Source organism: Phocoena sinus, chromosome 15 (genome assembly GCF_008692025.1).
Source record: "Phocoena sinus isolate mPhoSin1 chromosome 15, mPhoSin1.pri, whole genome shotgun sequence".
NCBI lineage: Eukaryota > Metazoa > Chordata > Mammalia > Artiodactyla > Phocoenidae > Phocoena > Phocoena sinus.
The window spans coordinates 79,550,644-79,571,377 of NC_045777.1; the positions used below are offsets into that span (position 1 = coordinate 79,550,644).

Genomic DNA, 20,734 nt, shown 5'->3' on the forward strand with positions numbered 1-20,734 from the left:
TTAGTTGCTCTGCAGCATGTGGGACCTTCCCGGACCAGGCCTTGAATCCGTGTCCCTTGCATCGACAGGTGGGTTCTTAACCACTGCACCACCAGGGAAGCCCAAGACTCATCATTTTTTAATTCATAATTCTAGGGCCAGTTGCTAACTGCTAAGGGCAGAGATGCTTTTTTTTTTTGGCCACACCATGAGTGCCATGTGACCTTAGTTCCTGGACCAGGGAATCGAACCTTCACCCCCTGCAGTGGAAGCACAGAGTTTAACCACTGGACTGCAAGGGAAGCCCAGAGATGCTTTTATTTCAGGAAAATTTATGTGAGACTCTGAGCTAAATTTGTATTAGGTATATATATATATATGGTACAGAACAGTGTATTCTTTTCTTAGGTTTTTGGACTTTCTTACTTCTCTCTGGATGAATTCATCATTTAGGAACCTTACTCTGCCTAAATCTGTGTCATACCATTTTAGAGCTCTACATCCTGAAAGTGTTTTTCCTTCCCCAACCCCCTCCCCAAGTGAGGTGTTTACATTAGTTGTGTGCCTGCTGGGATGTGTGTGTGTGAAGGTGGCGGAGGAGTCCCGTGGCGCAAACCATGGCTCTTTGCGGACTGGTGGCTCCTGTTGGTTGGGTCCACTGGAGCCAAATTCATCAGCCTGTGTTATGCCTGTTGCTCTTTGGCATGGCAACACGCTCGGGGATGTTGTGAACAAAGCAGCTGGGGGACCTGGTCCTTCTTCTGGGTGGCTTGAGGAAAGCTGCTGACATAGGGGCTTACTTATTTTACTTATAAAGAGGTGATGTGGTGGGGGAACATCTCAGAATTATCCTTTAATTGGAGTGCTGGAGGGTGAGGCATTCTGGTCTGTACACAGCTGAGAGAGCTGTACACGTGCTTCCCTGAAATTAATGTTTCAAGGCTAAACTAGAATAAAATGGTGAGCCAAACTGTGGTGCCATCAGCCGTAGACTGTTTCTCAGAGAACTGGATTCTTCGGGAGATGACCTGTAGTAGGAAAATAGGATGGAAAAAGCTGAGTTTTGTCCCCTGGTTGTAATCACGGAGAAGATGGACTCTGTGAGGATACTCTGATGTGGGGTTGTGTAATCTGCTTCTAGGTGAAAATCAAGAATGATGTTTAGTCATTTTTTAAAAAAAATCTCCCCTAGTCTTGTCTTCAGTGCCTTTTCCTGTGGCCCTGTGCACCCCATTCCTTTTGCCAGAGCAGCCTTTCATATCACTTCTTCCTTTGACACTTAGGTAAGAGCACTGTGACCGAGATAACTTTGATCCTCACGGCACACACCATCGCTGCGCCAGGTAGGCTGGGTCTGTACAAAGGTTGGAGGACTGGGTAGGAACACACGAACTCATGCTCACCTTCCCTGAACCCGACGTGCTGACTCTGTATCTATAGGTCACTTAGGGTCAGTTTTCAACACTGAAAACAGGGCTGGCAGTTCTTGAAAACACAGGAGAATGGATCAGCCAGCTGTGCCCGGCTTCTTTCAGAAGTGGGGTTTCGGGTGGGACTGTGGTCTTTTGAAGAAGGGCGTTTGTTGGTTTCAGAACCTTTGCGGTTAAGAAACCACATGGCATTACCTGGACATGTTGGACACTGTCCCTTATGTAATGTGATTTGCAAACTCTGAAAGGTCATTGAGCAAGACCGTCCCGCCTATCTGAAACCCCCACCAGCAAGGTCTCTGCCCCTGCTAGTGACCTCGCCGTGCCCTGGTCCCCGAAGCTCTAAGGACAGAAGACATTTTGCACTTTCCCCTTGTCTTCACGCTGGGGTGCCTCCACCACATAGTCCCAAAAGTGTTTAGTCTTTGAATCTCCTTCCACTGCTGTGGTCTTATTGTGGCCCCTGTCATTTTCTGCTGTGCCAGCTCTCGAATTGGCCTCCCTGAGTCCAAATTTCTCCCTCCCTGCCCCAACCCATCACTTCTCGTGATCTGTCCATGGTACCATTGCTCATGAAGCCCAACTCTTATCAACCCTCCTTTGCTCAAGAATTTACAGTCAGGCTTCCCTGGTGGCGCAGTGGTTGAGAGTCCGCCTGCCGATGCAGGGGACGTAGGTTTGTGCCCCGGTCTGGGAAGGTCCCACATGCCGCGGAGCGGCTGGGCCCATGAGCCATGGCCACTGAGCCTGCGCGTCCGGAGCCTGTGCTCCGCAGCGGGAGAGGCCACAACAGTAAGAGGCCCGCGTACCGCAAAAAAAAAAAAAAAAAAAAGAATTTACAGTCACTCTTACTGTTTTCTGTTTATTTTTCCTTCTTCTCCATCTGCTTCCACCAAGAATATGGAAGTGGCTTATAATAAAAGGAGTCTTAAAAAAATAAAAATAAAAAAAAATAAAAGGAGTCTTATTCTCCCCATCTCTAATGGCAATATGGGGGTTGGAGAGGAATGTGGATTCGTTGAGAACAGAGAAGTCCCTTCATTTCCGCGAGTGTAGGCCAGCACATAGAATAGTGCTGGGCAGGAAGCAGGCCCTCAGAAACACTAGCTGGATGAGTGGCGCGTGGGTGCTTATGGTTTCTTCTCCCAGGTGTACTGGCGAGCTTTCTCCTGCATATTGACTGAGGTGCCAATATCGGGTCTGATCTATGTTTTTTAAGATTATTCTAAGATACAATATGAACTTTTTGTAGGATTTTAGTTTCCATCTAGGTGTGAAATTTTAAATGTTTCAAGTTCCTCCTGCCACTGATAGTTTATTCAATAATTATTTTTTAATTGAAGGAGAGCAAGAACTTGTGTACTGCCCCTCCATCATAGTATATTATGTCTTTCTGGATAGTTCTAGATCAGTTACCTGGATGCCAAAAGCATGAATAAATTTGTTTATTTAAAAAATTCTAATGAAATGAATAAAAGGGATCTAATCTGACCTTTGAGTGTCTGTTGTATGTCAGGTATTTCATATCTCATGTGGTGATCATATAACACTGTGAGAGGATGGTCAGCAAGGAGACCGAGGCTGAGTAAGCGACGTGCCCAGGGACCCGTGGTGTGGAGGTGGCACATCTGGGGTTTGAACCAAGGTCTGTCTACCTACAAGGCCCATGTTCTTTTCATGGCTCAACTGGGTTTTATTTTAGGTTGAATTTCAAGGCCCACACCCTCCTCAGCAAAACCAAGAACCTAGTAATTGAGAGAAGGCCCCAGGAGGCAGGTAATTGTACCAAAAGACAGTCAAGGGAAGTCACTGTGATGGAGCACAGAATTCATTTCAGAGCCTCGTGGAAGGCAAGGAAAGAAGGACAGGATTCACAGCAAACGTGATGGAAAAAAGGAAGCGCTTTTCCTTGGGGCTTCGTATAACGGTCACTGAGTAAGGCAGGGGGCAGCAGCCTCCATACTCAACAGGCATTTGAAGAGCCCCTCCTGTGTACCAGGCCCCCTGTGAGGTGCTGGGACTGCCCTGTGTGTGGACAGGATCGACAGGATTAGCTAGGTGGCTTAGGCCAGGGTGGAGGGAATGTTCTAAAGAACAGAGGACTGTGACACAGGCCACCCTTTCTGGAGCCCACTGGGGTAAAGGCAGCGAACTTCAGACTCCCTTATAATAGTGTCAGGGCAGCTCTTTGGGGGATGGGAGCCAGAGAATAGACCCAGAGTGGTCTATTTTATCAGGCAGGGGTAGAGCAGGGGAATCTGGGAGAGCGAGCGCGGAGAGACCCTTTGCCAGAGGTGGAAGGCAGGCAGTCCACAGTGGAGGCCCCGAGGCTCTCAGCGCGTCCTCCACGCTGTGTCCGGCTATTTTGCCGTGAAAGTTGGAAAGCCTGGCTTGGCTTCTTGCCCCTTATCGGGTGACTGTAGGCAGAGCCGGGAGTTCTCAGAAGGCAGCGCTGGTTATGGTTCAGTGCTCCCGGCCAGCATTCTGTACCAGCGAGTGGGGAGCGAGAGAGATTCTGGAGCTTTTGTGGATTCAGTCATGCCGCAGGTACGTGGTGAGCACTGTGTCATGCCAGGCCTCCTGAGCATGAGGGCTACTGAAATGCAGGGCAGCCCCAGCCAGACACCAGCCCAACAATGCTGTCACCTGATGGTATAGTCAGGATCTTAAACTGCCAGATGAATCCCAGGCCAGGCAGTGAGGCGGCTTCTGTCTACAGCTTGGCCTTGTTCTAAAAAGGTGTCGAAGGGCATGCAAATGGATGATTGAGTGGCTCTGACGCCAGTGGGTCTGGGTTTGACTCCTGCTTCTAACGCCTGGCAGCTCCCCGACTTTGGACAAGGCACTCTAATCTCTGTGCTAATTACAGCTCCTGTACCTCAGGGCGCTGCTGTAAGGAGAGCATTAAGTAGTAGAAAGTCGTAGTGTGAATGCTTCATACCTGCTAACGGCTGTTACAATTAGTATTTATTTAGAAAAAAATAGATACGATGGCAGGTGAGGACCTAGGGATAAGATAGCATATGGCTGCTCAAGGCTGTTTGGATTTGTCCGGAGTTTCCTGATGTCCAGAGCAAAGAGGGGGTGGGGCACATCAGGGGTGGGAGGGGCTGCTGATGGGTACAGAGATTTCCTTTGGGGGGCGGGGGTGATGAAAATGTCCTGGGGTTAGCGAGTGGTGCTGCTTGTGCAATGGGTGAACATACTGAAGACCACTGAATCGTGCACTTTAAAGTGGTGAATTTGGCGTGGGGGGGCATGAATTATATCTCGATTTTTTTTTAATATTTATTTTTTTTGGCTGCGTTGGGTCTTCATTGCTGCGCACGGGCTTTCTCTAGTTGCGGCGAGCAGGGGCTACTCTTCGTTGCAGTGCACGGGCTTCTCATTTGGGTGGCTTCTCTTGTTGCGGAGCACGGGCTCTAGACGCGCAGGCTTCAGTAGTTGTGGCACGCTGGCTCAGTAGTTGTGGCTCGTGGGCTCTAGAGTGCAGGCTCAGTAGTTGTGGCACACGGGCTCTGTTGCTCTGTGGCACGTGGGATCTTCCCGGACCAGGGCTCGAACCTGTGTCCCCTGCCTTGGCAGGCGGATTCTTAACCACTGCGCCCCCAGGGAAGTCCCAATATATCTCGATTTCTTAAAATCAGGTTTATCGGTCTCAAGTCCTTGAGCAGCTAGACTCTCACTAGTTCTGCTACTGAGTCCCCATCACCTCGAGCAAGTTGTGCACACCTGCGGCAGACACATTCACTGCTCACGGCGTATTTCTGTCCCCACCCTCCCATCCCTTAGCCCTCTGGAAGTTAACCTCAGCTAACGCCCTGTGAGTGGGAGCACGGTGTGTCCCCTCTGCCCTGAAGCGTTTAAGGTCTGGGACCAATCCCTCCCAGTCTTCTCCTCATCACAGAAGCCCTGCAAGTTACATGTTGAGTTGGTGGCATCACAAGGAAAAAGCTGCTTGAAGCGCCAAGTCCCCTTAAGGAGGCCAAGAGCCTGGCAGAGACACCTGGCCTCCACTGGACATCGTGTAAACTTATGCATTACATCACTTGGGGCATAAGGCAGGGCTGGGAGGAAGACACCTTTCCCCAGTGCTGTGGCCTATGTCCTCAGAGCCCCTCCCTCATGCGTGCTGTGTGACGTGGGTCTTTTCTAACCGAAACCACAGCCGATGCACTGGGACCCGAGTGTGTCCCCACTGCTGGCTGCAGCCGAGTTCACAGCCCTGTCTGTCAGCGAGAGCGTTAAACTCAGCCTCTGGGAGCATGTCGAGTGATTGAGTGTGCCTGCCTCAAGTGACAGCGTGGTGTAGTGTCAGGCCAGCATTTTGTCTTCCTCCCCCCTAAGAGAACATGGTCAGGCAATCAAAAGCTCTCAGTAGCTCCTGGTTTAGTGTGGGTGGCGTCATAAACGTGGACACTTTTACAGACGCCATGAGACAGTCCTCTATCCCCATGGGGTCTGGTTCTTACCGACTCGCTCATGCTGTTCTGTTGTGAACTTCAATAACCCCACTGCCCACATCCTACCGTTTAAAAGCGTGGTGTGACTCGGCAGGCAGAGATCGCGGAGATGACCTTCAGTTGGTGCTCAGACACACTTGACTGACACCAGCCTTTAACGCATGGCAGTGGCCTAATGTCAAGGCGAAATGTAGGCAGAGCTGGGGATCAAAACAGTGCCATCCAAGGCCCAAGCCTGACGGCCGTCTGGCCTGACCGCATGATAAAAGCTGGCCCCTGGGAAGTGCGTGGCCACGTGTCTCTCTGCCGTCCTCCGTCAGCGCCTCCATCACTGTGTGTAGCTGCTGGCTGCAGCAGCCTTGTGCGGCTCCTGTCCTCACCACCCCCCCGCCATCCCATCCCCCCACCCCCGGCAGAGACTCCTGCTGGCCAAACCTGGGGTGACAGGCCAGCCTGGGAACCAACCGGGACGATGATGAGCCAGGAGTTGGGCCACCCCCTTGTTCGTCTGCAGGTAGACGATGACTAGAGCTGTGACAGGAAGTGACAGAGAGGGTCTCGTATGGCCCTTAAATCTCCCCCTTTGAGTTGCTGGCTGTGGGGCTTTCAGTGAGTTTCTGGTTCCTTAGGTCTTCAAGTCCGTGTCTGTAAAAATGGGTGAACTATTTATCTAAACAGGCTAATCAGTAGATCTACTGGACTTGCCAGCCTGCAGAACTATGTAAGTGTTTGTTGTATAAGCTACATAGTCTGTGGTATTTGTTATGGCAGCCTGAGCTTAGACACAGACTTGTTGTTTCTGTAGCTGGATAATTATTTAGATCCTATTCATCAGTCTGCTGAACTGTTCCTTTTTCAGAAACATAGATACCATCCAAAATTTTTTCTGATATCCTTGTTTTCTCTGGGTTTTGGTTTTTGGTGTTTTTTTGCGGTACACGGGCCTCTCACTGTTGTGGCCTCTCCCGCTGCGGAGCACAGGCTCCGGACGCGCAGGCTCAGTGGCCATGGCTCACGGGCCCAGCTGCTCCGCGGCATGTGGGATCTTCCCGGACCAGGGCACGAACCCGTGGCCCCTGTATCGGCAGGCGGACTCTCAACGCACTGCGCCACCAGGGAAGCCCGTGATATCCTTGTTTTTAACTGTTGTGGCTCGTGAGTCCAAGCAGCTGAGTTTGATACACGTTCACTGCCACTTCCTTCAAGAACTAGCTCATCTTTCTGGGCTCGAGGTGGTGAACAAGCAACGCCTGGCCTCATCCGAACCCTGCGGATATATTTTTTGTCCAAGAAAATTTGGATTTCAACGAGAAGACCATTCTTTTGAATGATAGTGTGGACGGGGAAGTGAGAGTTCAGAGGCCGCACCTTGTAACGGGAGCCCCGTGTGACACCCGTGATCGTGTTCTGTATGTGGCTACGGATAGTGCCAACGATAGCGAGGTCCTTTCTGTTTCCCCACCATTCGTCACCCCGGAGCCTCTTTCTCTTTCCAAGGAGACCGAGTTCTACATTAATGTGATTGAAGACCCTCCACAGGGTGCCCCGGGGCCCTTCACAATAACCGTGTGTCCCTTCAGAGTGATGTCCACGTTTTCTGGAGTGTTAATAGTCTGCTAAAACTGGGCTTCATCCCTGCAGTAGATGCAGCAGAGAGGACACAGCTTTTTTTTTGGCCACACCACACAGCTTGTGAGATCTTAATTCCCCAACCAGGGATTGAACCCAGGCCCTCGGCAATGAGAGCATGGAGTCCTAACCACTGGACCGCCAGGGAAGTCCTGACATGGCTTATTTTAACCTGCTTCTGCCCTGAAGAACCCGAATGGGAGAGAGAAGTAATCCACCAAGGTTCTTTGAGTGCCTGCCCTGCATTCTGTGTAGTTTTACCTGTATTATCCTCCCAGCAGCCCTTCCAGAGTCATCAGTGATGATGATTCTCCATTTTAGATAGGAAAGCAGCTGAGGGAAGTTGAGTTTTGCCCAAAGTCATAGAACTGTAAGTGGCAGAGCGATTTTGAACTCGTTTTTATTTTTCTTTAGACCTATGCCCCCATTTTCCCTTTAGGCCCTTCTGGATCCTCTTCTCCCCCCGCCCACCCCCATCTCTGCCATTTTGCACCCTCTCCCATCAAGAAGCCATCCTAAGCCAGCCTCTGCCCAACCTTGAGCTGCGCTGGCCAGAATCTGTACTGTTCATCTTGGCAAGGAAGTAACTGTGTGTCTCGTCTCTTTCCATAGAAGGGCAGGGGACATCCCCTGACCTAGTTTGTCTTCGCCCGTTTAGGTGGCAGCGTGCTGGGCACGTGACCTACCTGATGAACGTGGAAGAGCCACTCTTGATATGAGTGGAGTGTTTCTCCTCAAGGCAATTTCACTTTGGACAGTTGTCTTCAAATCAACATCACCATCAGTATTTCTAGGATACTTTGCGGAATGCTTCCACAAGCATCATTTGTGCAAAAGCCAAACAGGGATTAAAAGCCCACCTTGTTGGCTGAGGCTCAGTGAGAAGTAATTTGCTAAGGTAGTGGTCAAGCCAGTCCCCAAATTCGGTTCTCTGAACTGCTGCCAAGTCCCACACCCTTTTCACTATGTCCCCCTGCTCCAGGTTTTCTGTTTTATAATCCAGTGGACTGGAGAGAAATCAAAGAAAAGATGGGGCTATTTGGTTCCCCTCAATGTTATGGTCCCTTCTCTGTGAAACCACTTCTAGTTAGAAAACTCATGATTTTTAGTTGAAATTCGAATATTACTTTCAGAAAGTGGTCTTGGTTTCCTATGATAAGACTGAAAAGTAGAGTCATATTTCCAGAGTCAACAGATGATAAAAAAAAAAAAGTAGTCACTCCCTTTCTCTAGGGGATACTAAATGGAGGCATTTGGAAATTTGAAATTTGATGTAATACTATCATTGTGAAGGAATAAATAAATAAAGGTAGGTAGGTTTTTATTTATTTTGTTTTGTTTTATTTTCCTGTTAAGATGGTTTGGAACAAGGACAGGTTACTCTTCACGCCAGAGCAGACAGGTGAGTTTGGATAGAGGTGCCATCACCTTTCCATTCTGGCCGGTGGAAGTTGACAAAGACTGAGCTGACCTTGTCTGCTGATGGTAAAAAAATGCGGACAGAGGAGCACTGGGCTTTGGCAGGGGTTCCAAGTCCTAACGTGTGTGTTCTTAAAGCCCAGAAGATCTGTTGCTGTGCCTTTTTGAGTCATTTCAGACCTTCCGAGCTCTCTTCTGGTCTGCCCTCTGCCAGGCACCGTCTCCTGTCTCCTCTCAGTAGTTTCTGGGGCCTGTGTCCACCCCCCGGCCTTCCATCCCTTTAGTTAGAGGACTTGTATTGCATCAGGTATAAGGACCCAGATGTAAGTCGAGGTGAGCCCATCAAGGATGGTTGAAAGATGATGAATTGAAACTCAGTGTGCGCCTGTTGGCAGGGGCTGGGGGCAGAGCAGTGGGGGAGGGAGGGGTGCTGGTCCTTCCACTGCAGCCCAGCCTGAGGCAGGTCTCTGGACGAGTCCTCTGATGGCTCAGGTTCCCTGAAAGGCGGGATGGGACAGACTCTGGGAGCTCTAGACGTCAGAACCCAGATGCTTACTTTCCTCTCAGTAAAGTTCGGGTTTCTCCAGAGCCTTTGGGTGTCTCCAGACCATATTTCACTAAACTCTTAAGGAAATCCAGGAGTTTCTGGGAGTCACCCACACTGTGCTTTCCCAGGACTCTGGTTCTTTCTTTCCGAGTCACCCACTGCTCTGCCTTGACGGTCTCCCCTCCGGCCATCACACCGAGGCGGGCTCAGGGGACTAAGGAGCAGGTGATGAGTAACTCACAGCAGGAGGAGAGCTGAGAGGTGGAACTAGTGTGTCTCCAGGCTGTGGTCCCCAGGTTGGTGTGTGGTTGTGACCCTGGGCCAGCACCTCCCGCTGCACACCTTTCCCGCTTAGTACCACAGAGGGTCTCGTTTACTGGGTATGGTTTCCGTGGTGGAGAGGGCCCATCTTTTTTTTTTTTTTTTTTTTTTTTTAAGAACAGGAACCCGTAGGCAGTTTCCTTTTTTTAAAATTAATTAATTTATTTATTTTTGGCTGTTTTGGGTCTTCGTTTCTGCGCGAGGGCTCTCTCCAGTAGGGGCAAGTGGGAGCTACTCTTCATTGCGGTGCGTGGGCCCCTCACCGCTGCGGCCCCTCCCGTCGCAGGGCACAGGCTCCAGACGTGCACGCTCAGTAGTTGTGGCTCACGGACCCAGTTGCTCCGCGGCATGTGGGATCCTCCCAGACCAGGGCTCGAACCCGTGTCCCCTGCATTGGCAGGCAAACTCTCAACCACTGCGCCACCAGGGAAGCCCGAGAGGGCCCATCTTGTCTATACATCCATATCTCCAGTTTCTTCTCTGCCTGTCCTTCTGGGGCACAGGTGTTCTGGCCTCCCTGGAGTGCTTATTGATTCTTATATGTAGGGGGTTTTTTGTTTTTTAAAGAATCGATTTTATTTATTTTTGGTTGTGTTGGGTCTTCATTGCTGCGCGCGGGCTTTCTCTAGTTGTGTTGAGTGGGGGCTACTCTTCATTGCGGTGGCGGGCTTCTCATTGCAGTGGCTTCTCTTGTTGTGGAGCACGGGCTCTAGGCGCACGGGCTTCAGTAGTTGTGGCTCATGGGCTCTAGAGCACAGGCTCAGTAGTTGTGGCGCACGGGCTTAGCTGCTCCGCAGCATGTGGGGTCTTCCCGGACCAGGGCTCGAACCGTGTCCCCTGCATCGGCAGGTGGATTCTTAACCACTGCACCACCAGGGAAGTCCCCATGTTTTTGTTTTTTTACCTTGCTTCCCTCCCAGGCTTCTGGGGATGCAGTGCTTTGTGGAGTTACTCTCACCTCCCCAGGTTAGCAATATGCCTTGCAGAGGGAAGGCTGCAGAGAAACGTTGAAAATAACTTGCTTTTTGGAAAATAATTTGACAGTGAGTCAAGAATCCTAAAAATATTTATTCCCTTTGATTCGGAAATATTTCTAAGATATATTCAGAAACTCAGTAATCAGAGGTGCACAAAGATTTATCTTGAAAAGATATCAGTCATCTTGTTTATGGTGGTGTTGTTTACAATAGTGAAAATATCCAGTAAGCTGCTCTATATTCGTAGGCTGGAAGAACATTTGAGATTTTTTAAGCTTCGCAATTTAATAAATGAAAAAAGCAGGACAAGATTATATGTAGTATAAAACCAATAATGTTAAAAATAAATATATTTTACAATATACACGTAAAAATGGGTGGGACAAAAACAAATAGGTGTTTGGGTTATGTTTTCTTTAACTTTATGGTTTTAAATTTAGCATATTTTCTTCAATAAGCATGTATTTATTTATTTTTAAATTTATTTATTTTATTTATTTTTGTCTGCGTTGGGTCTTTGTTGCTGTGCGTGGGCTTTTTCTAGTTGGAGCAAGCAGGCGCTACTCTTTGTTGTGGTGTGCCGGCTTCTCATTGCAGTGGCTTCTCTTGTTGCGGAGCACAGGCTCTAGGCATGTGGGCTTCAGTAGTTGTGGCATGTGGGCTCAGTACTTATGGCTCACGGGCTCAGTACTTGGGGCTCGTGGGCTTAGTTGCTCTGTGGCATGTGGGATCTTCCCGGACCAGGGCTCGAACCCATGTCCCCTGCATTGGCAAGCGGATTCTTAACCACTGCGCCACCAGGGAAGCCCCACACGTATTTATTTTTAACTTTTTTATTTTGAAATAGTCTCAGATTCACAGAGAAGTTACAAAAATAGTGCAAAGAATTTTTGAATACTCTTTACACAGATTCCTCAAATATTACCATTTTACCTTATACTCTCTCTCTCTGTCTTTTAAATTGAAGCGTAATTGACCAATAGCTCTATGTCAATTCCAGGTGCATGACATATTCTGTACATTACATAATATTTCTATACATTACAAAATGATCATCATGATAAGTCTAATTACCATCTGTCGCCATGCAAAGACATTACAATATTATTGGCTCTGTTCCGCATGCTGTGCATTTCATCCCAGTGACTAGTTAATTTTGTAACTGGAAGTTTGCTCCTCTTAATTTCCCTCAGCTATTTCATTCATCCCCCCTCCACCCACCCTCTCCTCTGGCAGCCACCTGTTTGTTCTCTGAATCTGAGTCAATTTCTGTTTTGTTTTTTAGATTCCGCATATAAGTGAGATCATATGGTACTTGTTTCTCTGTCTGACTTATTTCACTTGGCACAGTGTCCTTTAGGTCCATCCATGTTGTTGCAGATGGCAAGATTTCATTCTTTCTGATGGCTGAGTAATGTCCATTTTATACATATACCGTCTCTTCTTTATCCATTCATCTATGGATGGGCGCTTAGGTTGCTCCCGTATATTGGCTGTTGTAAAAAATGCTACAGTGAACAGAGGGGTGCATATATTTTTTAAAATTAGTGTTTTTGTTTTCTTTGGGAAAATACCCAGTAGTGGGATTGCTGGATCATATGGTAGTCCTATTTTTAGTTTTTTAAGGAACCTCCGTAGTGTTTTCCACAGCGGCAGCACCAGTTTACATTCCCACCAACGGTGCACGAGGGTTCTGTTTTCTCCACATCCTCGCCAATGCGTGTCTCTCTCTCTTTTTATCATGTCTTTTCCCGACCTTTTTGAGAATAAGTTGCACATATGGACACAGGAATTACTCTTAAGTACTTCAGTGTTTCTTTTCTAAAATTCAAGGGCACTTTCTTACATAGCCACAGTATAATAATCAATATCAGGAAATTGATATACTATGTTGTCTAATCATAACAGTTATTCAGATTTCCCATTAATGTCTTTTATAGCAAAAAAAAAAATCTTTTTTTTTTCCCTTGGTCCAAGATTGCACTGAACCTAACCACTTTTCAGTTTCCTTTGATCTGGAGCAGTTCCTCAGTCTTTTTTTATCTTTCATGACCTTGACATTTTTCAAAAAGTCAGGCCGTCTCTTTATAGAATGTCCCTCAGTGTGGATTTGTCTGATGTTTCCACATGATAAGATTCAGATTATATGTTTTTTAGGGAATATCACAGAAATGGTATTTTGTCCTTGTCCCAGTATTGGACTTTGATCCCTTGGTTATGGTGGTGTTAGCCAGGCTCTCCACCAGGAAGTTCTGGTTTTTTCGGATGGAATCAATAGCTTCTCGTCAGACTTTTACCCACAGGTTTTAGCACTCATGATTCTTGTCTGAAACAGTTATTACTATGGTGGTTGCCAGCTGGTGATTTTCTAAGCCCTTCATTCTTTCTGCATTTGTTAGCTCACATTCTACTCTAAGGAAGAACTTTCCTTTCTCACCGATGTGTTTATTTATTCATTTATGTGTTTATAGCAGTATTGACTCTTGCATTATTCTTCTATCCTTTGGGTTATAGTCTGTCGCTGGCGGTGTTTATTTTAATGCTCAAGTTGTCCCAGATTTCCCAGTGGGAACCCCCTCGTGTAGACTCCTATGTTCTTTAGCCATGTACCTGTCATTCTTCAAGCCCTTCCTTACCCTTTGGCGCACAGCAAGGTGATCCAGGTTCATCCACTACTTTTCCTGCCCTTATTCTCAAGTCAGCCATCTCTCCAAAGAGCCCTGGTTTCTTTGGATGGAGAATGATGTTTAGAAACCAAGATTTGGGTGCTAGATGGCTCCTTGCTCCTAGGGTATCATTACTTCTATGCCCTCTCAGCAGACAAAACTAGGAAATACACACAAAACATATGCATTTCTATGTCCATCTTTATATATTAAGAGACCATTGTGTATTCTGATATCTGCAGTTTCAGTCCAGCCCCACAGCGTTCATTCCCCAGTCTCTCTTCCCATATTTGTACCTCCCTCCTTCAGCAGTAAGAAATCCATCTCCCATGTATTTAACTTCAGAAGTAACACATGAATACCAACCATCTCCTTATAAAGAACAGGCAAAGCAAAGGTCCCTTTAGACACCCCAATCGTATTCTAGGTGTTTCCTAGAGGAAATCACTATTGTATATATCTTCCTGGATCATATTTCTGGAGAAATACCTAATTTTTCTTTTATTTCATTAACGGTTTCCTAATGAAAATATAACTTGCTTTTTTATTTAATATATTTTGTCAGTCTTGCAATGAGAGTACCATTAGCTCCACGTAACTATTTTTTAACTGTTGCATAGCATTCCATTGCTTGGAATGGAAAACATAAGCATCCAGTTTGGGGCTGGTACAAGCAGTGCTGGGCTCAGTGAGAGGCACAGTTCAAGAAGAGAGTCACCAGACCCAAGGATCTGGGCATTTTTTTTCCCCATAAAAAACAGCTTTAGGGCTTCCCTGGTGGCGCAGTGGTTGAGAGTCCGCCTGCCGATGCAGGGGACGCGGGTTCGTGCCCCGGTCTGGGAAGATCCCACGTGCCGCGGAGCGGCTGGGCCCGCGAGCCATGGCCGCTGGGCCTGCGCGTCCGGAGCCTGTCCTCCGCAACGGGAGGGGCCACGACAGTGAGAGGCCCGCGTAACGCATAAAAAAAAAAAAAAAAAAAAAAAAAAAAAAAAAAAAAAAAAAACAGCTTTAAAAATATTTTTCTGATTAGATAAATAGCCATTATTTTAAAAGAAGCAAGTAATACATTAAAAATAAAATGGGGGGCTTCCCTGGTGGAGCAGTGGCTAAGAATTTGCCTGCCAATGCAGGGGACACGGGTTCAAGCATTGGTCCAGGAAGATCCCACATGCCGCAGAGCAACTAATCCTGTGCGCCCACAACTACTGAACCTGCGCTCTAGAGACTTTGAGCCACAACTGCTGAGCCCACGTGCCACAACTACTGAAGCCCACATGCCTAGAGCCCGTGCTCTGCAGCAAGAGAAGCCACTGCAATGAGAAGCGTGTGCACTGCAACGAAGAGTAGCCCCCGCTTGCCACAAGTAGAGAAAGCCCCACGCACAGCAACGAAGACCCAACGCAGCCAAAAATAAATAAATAAATAAATAAATTTATTTAAAAAATAATAATAATAGAATAAAAATAAAGTGGGGGATAAAATTAAAATCTCACCCCTGAGATAATATTTTGGTAATCCTTTCACATATCATCTTATGTATGTATTTATGTACATACATACATCTTATGTATTTATGTATGTACATACATAAATATTTTTACATCATTGGGCCATAGTACCTATGCTGTTGTATTGTGGATACTTATTTTGCAGTGTGACTTATATACAGTGTATATACTTATATACAGTACGATCTTTAATGATGAATTCTTACGTAGATAAACTCCCCTGTAACTACCACCACAGATAAGATACTGCACATAATCCAGCATGCCAGAACCTTCCCTTGTACCTCTTCCTCCACTTATGACCCTTGACCCAAAGGTAACCACTGTTCTGACCTCTATCACCATAGACTTTTTGCCTTTTCTTGATGTTCAACTATAAATGGAATCCTACAATAAGGTGCTCTCCTGTGTTCAGCTTCCCTTGTTCAGCGTTACGTCTGTGAGATTCATCTGTGTTACTGCGTGCACTAGTTCATTCTTTTTCATGTCTATGGGTACCTAATACTTCTTCTTGTTCAAAGAATTTTTCATAGTAGTAACAGCTACATTTATTACAGCACATACTCTGTGCTAGGCACTGTTCTAAACCCTTTACAGGTTCAGCTTGTTTAATCCTCACAATAACCCAGTGAAGTGGGTACTACTATTATTATAGTAACATGTCCATGACTCTTTATCAGGTTGATGAAGTTCCCTGTTATTCCTGGTTTACTGAATTTTTTCATCATGAATAGATGTTGAATTTCTCCATCCATTGATGATCAGGTGGGTTTTTTACAAACCTGTTTATATAGTGAATTACATTGATGTTCGGATATTGAACTAACCTTGTATTCCTGGAGAAAACTCCATTTGATCATGACATAGTATCCTTTTCACATATTGCTCAATTCGATTGACTAATATTTTAGATTTTTGCATCTGTGTTCACGAAGCATGTTGGTCTGTAGCCTTCTTTTTTGTACTGTTGCTGTCTGGTTTTGGTATCAGAGTAATACATCCCTCATAAAAGAGTTGGGAAGTCTTCTATTTTCTGAAAGGATTTGTACAGAATTGGTATAATTTCTTCCTTAAATGTTTAATTTAATTCATCAGTGAAGCTGTCTGTTCCTGGAGTTCACTTTTTTTTTTTTTTTTTTTTTTTTGCGGTACGCGGGCCTCTCACTGCTGTGGCCTCTCCTGCTGCGGAGCACAGGCTCCGGATTCGCAGGCCCAGCGGCCACGGCTCATGGGCCCAGCCGCTCTGTGGCACGTGGGATCCTCCCGGACCGGGGCACGAACCCGCGCCCCCTGCATCGGCAGGCGGACCCCCAACCACTGCGCCACCAGGGAAGCCCCCTGGAGTTCACTTTTGGTGAAGGTTTTAACTAGTAATTTGAATTCTTTTAGAGAGCTCTTCAGCTTATCTATTTTTCTCAAATGAGCTCTGACAGTTTGTGTCTAAGAAATTTGTCCATTTCATCTAAGTTATCAAATGTTGACATAAAGCTGTTCGTAATTTCCCATATTACCCTTTTAATGTCTATAGAATCTACTGATGTCCTCTTTTTCATTCCCTATATTGGTGAGTTATGTCTTCTTTTCTTCCTGATCATTCTGCCTGAGATTGATCTATTTGAGAGCAATGTATGTGTCAAGAGTTCTAAGAATTCAAATCTAGTCGAGAATTTAAGGATTTTTTAAATGTTTTTTTTTTTAATTTTTGGCTGCATTGGGTCTTAGTTGCTGCGCACGGGCTTTCTCTAGTTGTGGTGAGCGGGGGCTACTCTTTGTTGCGGTGCACGGGCTTCTCATTTTGGTGGCTTCTCTTGTTGCAGATATTGGGTTCTAGGCGTGTGGGCTTCAGTAGTTGTAGCACACAGGCTCAGTAGTTGTGGCTCGTGGGCTCTAGAGCACAGGCTCAGTAGTTATGGCTCACAGGTTCTAGAGCGCAGGCTCAGTAGTTGTGGCACACGGGCTTAGTTGCTCCGTGGCCTGTGGGATCTTCCCAGACCAGGGCTTGAACCCGTGTCCCCTGCATTGGTAGGCGGATTCTTAACCACTGTGCCACCAAGGAAGCCCTAATTTTTTTTTTAATTTTAAAATTTATTTTATTTATCTATTTTTGGCTGTGTTGGGTCTTTGTTGTGGTGCACATGCTTCTCACTGTGGTGGCTTCTCTTGTTGAGAAGCACAGGCTCTAGAGCGCAGGCTCAGTAGTTGTAGCATGCGGGCTCAGTAGTTGTGGCTCGCGGGCTCTAGAGCACAGGCTCAGTAATTGTGGCACATGGGCTTAGTTGCTCCGTGGCAACGTGGGATCTTCCTGGACCAGGGCTCGAACCTGTGTCCCCTGCACTGGCAGGCGGATTCTTAACCACTGCGCCACCAGGGAAGTCCTAAAATGTATTTATTTTGGCTGCGCCGGGTCTTAGTTGCGACACGCGGGATCTTCACTGGGGCATGCGGGATCTTTAGTTGTGGCATGCAGACTCTTAGTTGTGGCATGCATGCGGGATCTAGTTCCCCGACCAGGGATCGAACCTGGGCCCCTGCATTGGGAGCACAGAGTCTTACCCACTGGACCACCAGGGAAGTCCCCAAAGATTTTTTTTTTTTAAGAGAAAGATTTTTGTTTAAAGATACTTTTCTTAATATTATTTAGGGAAGAAATCAGAATGGACGTCAGTTACAGACACACATTTTAATTCAAACTGCACCCCTCACCAGCTGTGTGACCTCAGGCAAACCACTCAAACCCACCTGAGTACTGATGTCATCGTTATAAGGAGATAATAGTAATTTCCATGTAGAGTGGCTGAGACATTGATGTACACCCCAAAAGTGCCAGGCCCCGTGCCTGCTTACATGTGCATCTGTTACTCAGAGTGAGAAGTTGGAGACGACCCTGCCAAAATCATCCCTGTGTGCAGTGTGCCCGCGTTTCCCTGGAGCCGCTACTCACTTCTCCCCTCTGTCCCCACAGCACTTCGTAAACAGTGATTTTTATAGCATTTCTCACATTTGACCGCAGTGTCTTCTGTGCTTCCTTGACCAGACTGCGCACTGCTGCACAGCCGGGCCATGTTTTTCTCATCTTTTCTCTCTGTTGCCCATATAGATTTAAGTGCTCAAAAATATTTTAATAAACGCAGAATAGGAAAGTCATTACATAATGGTACGTCAAATCAGTGGACCATCAGGCAGCCAAAGAAAATATCATTATAAAGGATTCTTTAGCAACGTGAAAAACTGTGTTACAAAGTAGAATACGTTTTATCCACTTTTGTTAATGAGTGTATGTAGATGCGTGTGTATAATGTATTTATATATGGAAAAAATGAAAGAAAACTCTAGAGAGAAAGCAGCTCTGTGGGCAGTCAGCTTCTGCCTGACCTTTCATCCTTTAAGATAACCATTTGAGTGGGGTGAGACTGGGATGGGAGGTGCTGAGTCCCCTGTCGCTAGAGGCTGTACAGGCACAAAAGAAATCACTGGAATCACAGGGCACAAAGGGCTGTCGAGGTGCCTGGTCCAGGAGGCCTGAGGCAGGCATTCCTTCCCTGCCCCGGTTTACCAAGTCCTTCCTCTCGGGGCCAGAAGGAGCAGTGAAGTCCCATCAGGGAGCAGCACTTGTGTCTGTGCAGAGGGAGTTGGGTTTGAAAAGATATCATACAGACATGATGGCCGTGTGCTTGGAGGCTAAGAGACTCATTTACCCCTGAAGATGCTCCTCAAAAGCCGAAAGCCAGGCTCTGTGGGAAGCACGGACTGTTCTTGGGACCAGTTTCTTAATCGGAAGAGTTAGTACTTCCCCCTTTTTTCAGAGTCTGCTGTGTGGCTCCCCGTCTCTCTTCCTATTTCCTGAATCCTTAGGATGTGCCACGGACCACGTGTCACAGCGTCATTGTCTGCTTTCGCTTTCCATAGCTGCTCTTGTTTAACATGAACTAGAAGCGTGTGTGTGTGTGTGTGTGTGTGTGTGTTTGTGTGTGTGTTTCAACACGCTCAGCGAAAGAAGGTCCAGGAATCAGTGTTGAAGTATTAACTCAGGTCAGAGACTAGGGGTTTTTCCTCCTGGCATCGTCACCAATCAGCCGGTTCAGTTTAATGATCATCAATTTGGCAGGTCTGTGTCCCAGGCCCCTGGGGTGGCAGGCACTCTGTCATTAAGCACAGTTCACCTAGCCTTGTGTTGACACATCCCCAGTGATGGAGGTGGGGGGCCACGCCTCACAACAGCTCATTTTCTTTCTACATATTTTTGTCAGAAAGTTCTTCTTGGAGAGTGTGTGAACCTCTGTCCTCCGTTACCGCGCAGGGTAAGGGCTCAGTCCCTCAAGACTGCTCCCCACACCCCGCTTCAGATGCCAGTCACAGGTCCAGGTTGTCACCTGTGCTTCTGGCCAATCAGCTGTAGATGTGGGTTCCCACAGCCTGCTGCTCGGGTTTGATGAATTTGCTAGAGCAGCTCACAGAGCTCAGGGAAACATTCACTTATGTTTACCAGTTTATTGAAGGATATGATGAAGGATACAGATGAACAGCCAGATGAAAAGATACATAGAGTGAGGTCTGGGAGGGTCCAGAACCCAGGAGTTTCTGTCCCTGTAGTGTGAGGGTCACTCTCCCGGCACATGGATGTGCTCACCAACCTGGAAGCTCTCTGAGCCCCACACTTCTGGGGTTTTAGGAAGGTCTCCTCATGTAGTCATGATCAGTTATTCACTCCATTTCCAGCCCCTCTCCCCTCTCTAGAGAAAGGGGTGGAGGCAGGGACTGAAAATTCCAAGCTTCTATTCATGGCTTGGGCTTTCTGGTAACCAGCCCCTGTGCAGGAGCCCACCCAGAGTTGCATTTGAACAAAAGATGCTCCAAGTGCTCTTATCACTTAGGAAATTACAAGAGTTTTAGGAGCTCTGTGCCAGGGACTGGGGGCAGAGACATGTGTGTGTGTGTGTGTGTGTGTGTGTGTGTGTGTGTGTGTGTACATATATATATATGTGTGTGTGTATATATATATATTTTCTATTATCTCACAGAACTCCTGTGCAGTCTCTTGTATCCATAAATTGCCTTGTGCTGACTTTTAGTAGGGTTACTAAGTTATACCCTCAGAATGCCCCAGAGTACATTGTCTTAGGGGATCTGTGGGTTTGCCCCACTTGGAGTTCAGGCCAGGTGGCTGGGGCCCCAGAGAGGCTGATAGAAACAGGCTCACGTGGCTGTCCACGACCGGCTGCAGTTCCTGTGGGCAGCGCCTGTGGGGCTTTGTCAGCTCCATTTGTGCTGAGTGATGCTAGGTCTTCTGCCTGCTTCTCGCCAAGTCATGCTTTCACAGATCCAGCTCGCCTGGCTGCCTTCCTCTTTCACGTCATTGCATCAGACACAGTGCCAGTCATGCGTCTCCATATCCCACCCGTAAGCCCTGTTAAGTGGGGGAGAGGTCGTCAGCTGGGGCATTTGGGCATCTGCATAGAATGTTGGCCTGAGAGTGTTCTAGTCTAGGATGCCTTGGTCATAGCTCCATGTCTGCACTGATCCTTTGGGTGTGACCACTGTTCAGGGTTACCACCCTGTGACGTGGTTCTAATCATGCCACACCCTCGCCCTGTCATCATCTCCAACCGGGGCTCAAAGACCTTAGACACGTAGAGGGCTCCTGGGCCCTTTGCAAACTGGTCTTAATCTGTTTTTAAAGGCCATTCTCTTCCTCACCAGCCTTTTACCCACACATGCATCTCCTCATACCACTCTTGAGTCACACTAGGTTCTTGTAACTACTGCTCTTTTATCATGTACACCTTGGCATGTGCTTT

General features: G+C 47.2%; 1 protein-coding gene and 1 pseudogene across 4 annotated transcripts in view; one reads left to right on the plus strand and one right to left on the minus strand.

Annotated features, from left to right (window-relative positions):
• Positions 1–20,734, plus strand: part of LOC116739947 (NADPH--cytochrome P450 reductase) — a 59,678-nt gene that overhangs the window by 3,814 nt on the left and 35,130 nt on the right. The window contains exon 2 of one of the 4 annotated variants that reach the window (XM_032604901.1): positions 15,620–15,704. The exons of 1 other annotated variant lie outside the window; for it this stretch is intronic. In XM_032604901.1, coding sequence (XP_032460792.1) covers positions 15,697–15,704 — 8 coding nt within the window. In that variant the 5' untranslated portion in view covers positions 15,620–15,696. Of the gene's footprint in view, positions 1–1,262; positions 1,323–15,619; positions 15,705–20,734 lie in introns of those variants that run through there. 2 more of the 4 variants (XM_032604903.1, XM_032604902.1) reach the window with 2 other exon arrangements.
• On the minus strand, positions 6,435–15,193 carry LOC116739950 (annotated as a pseudogene).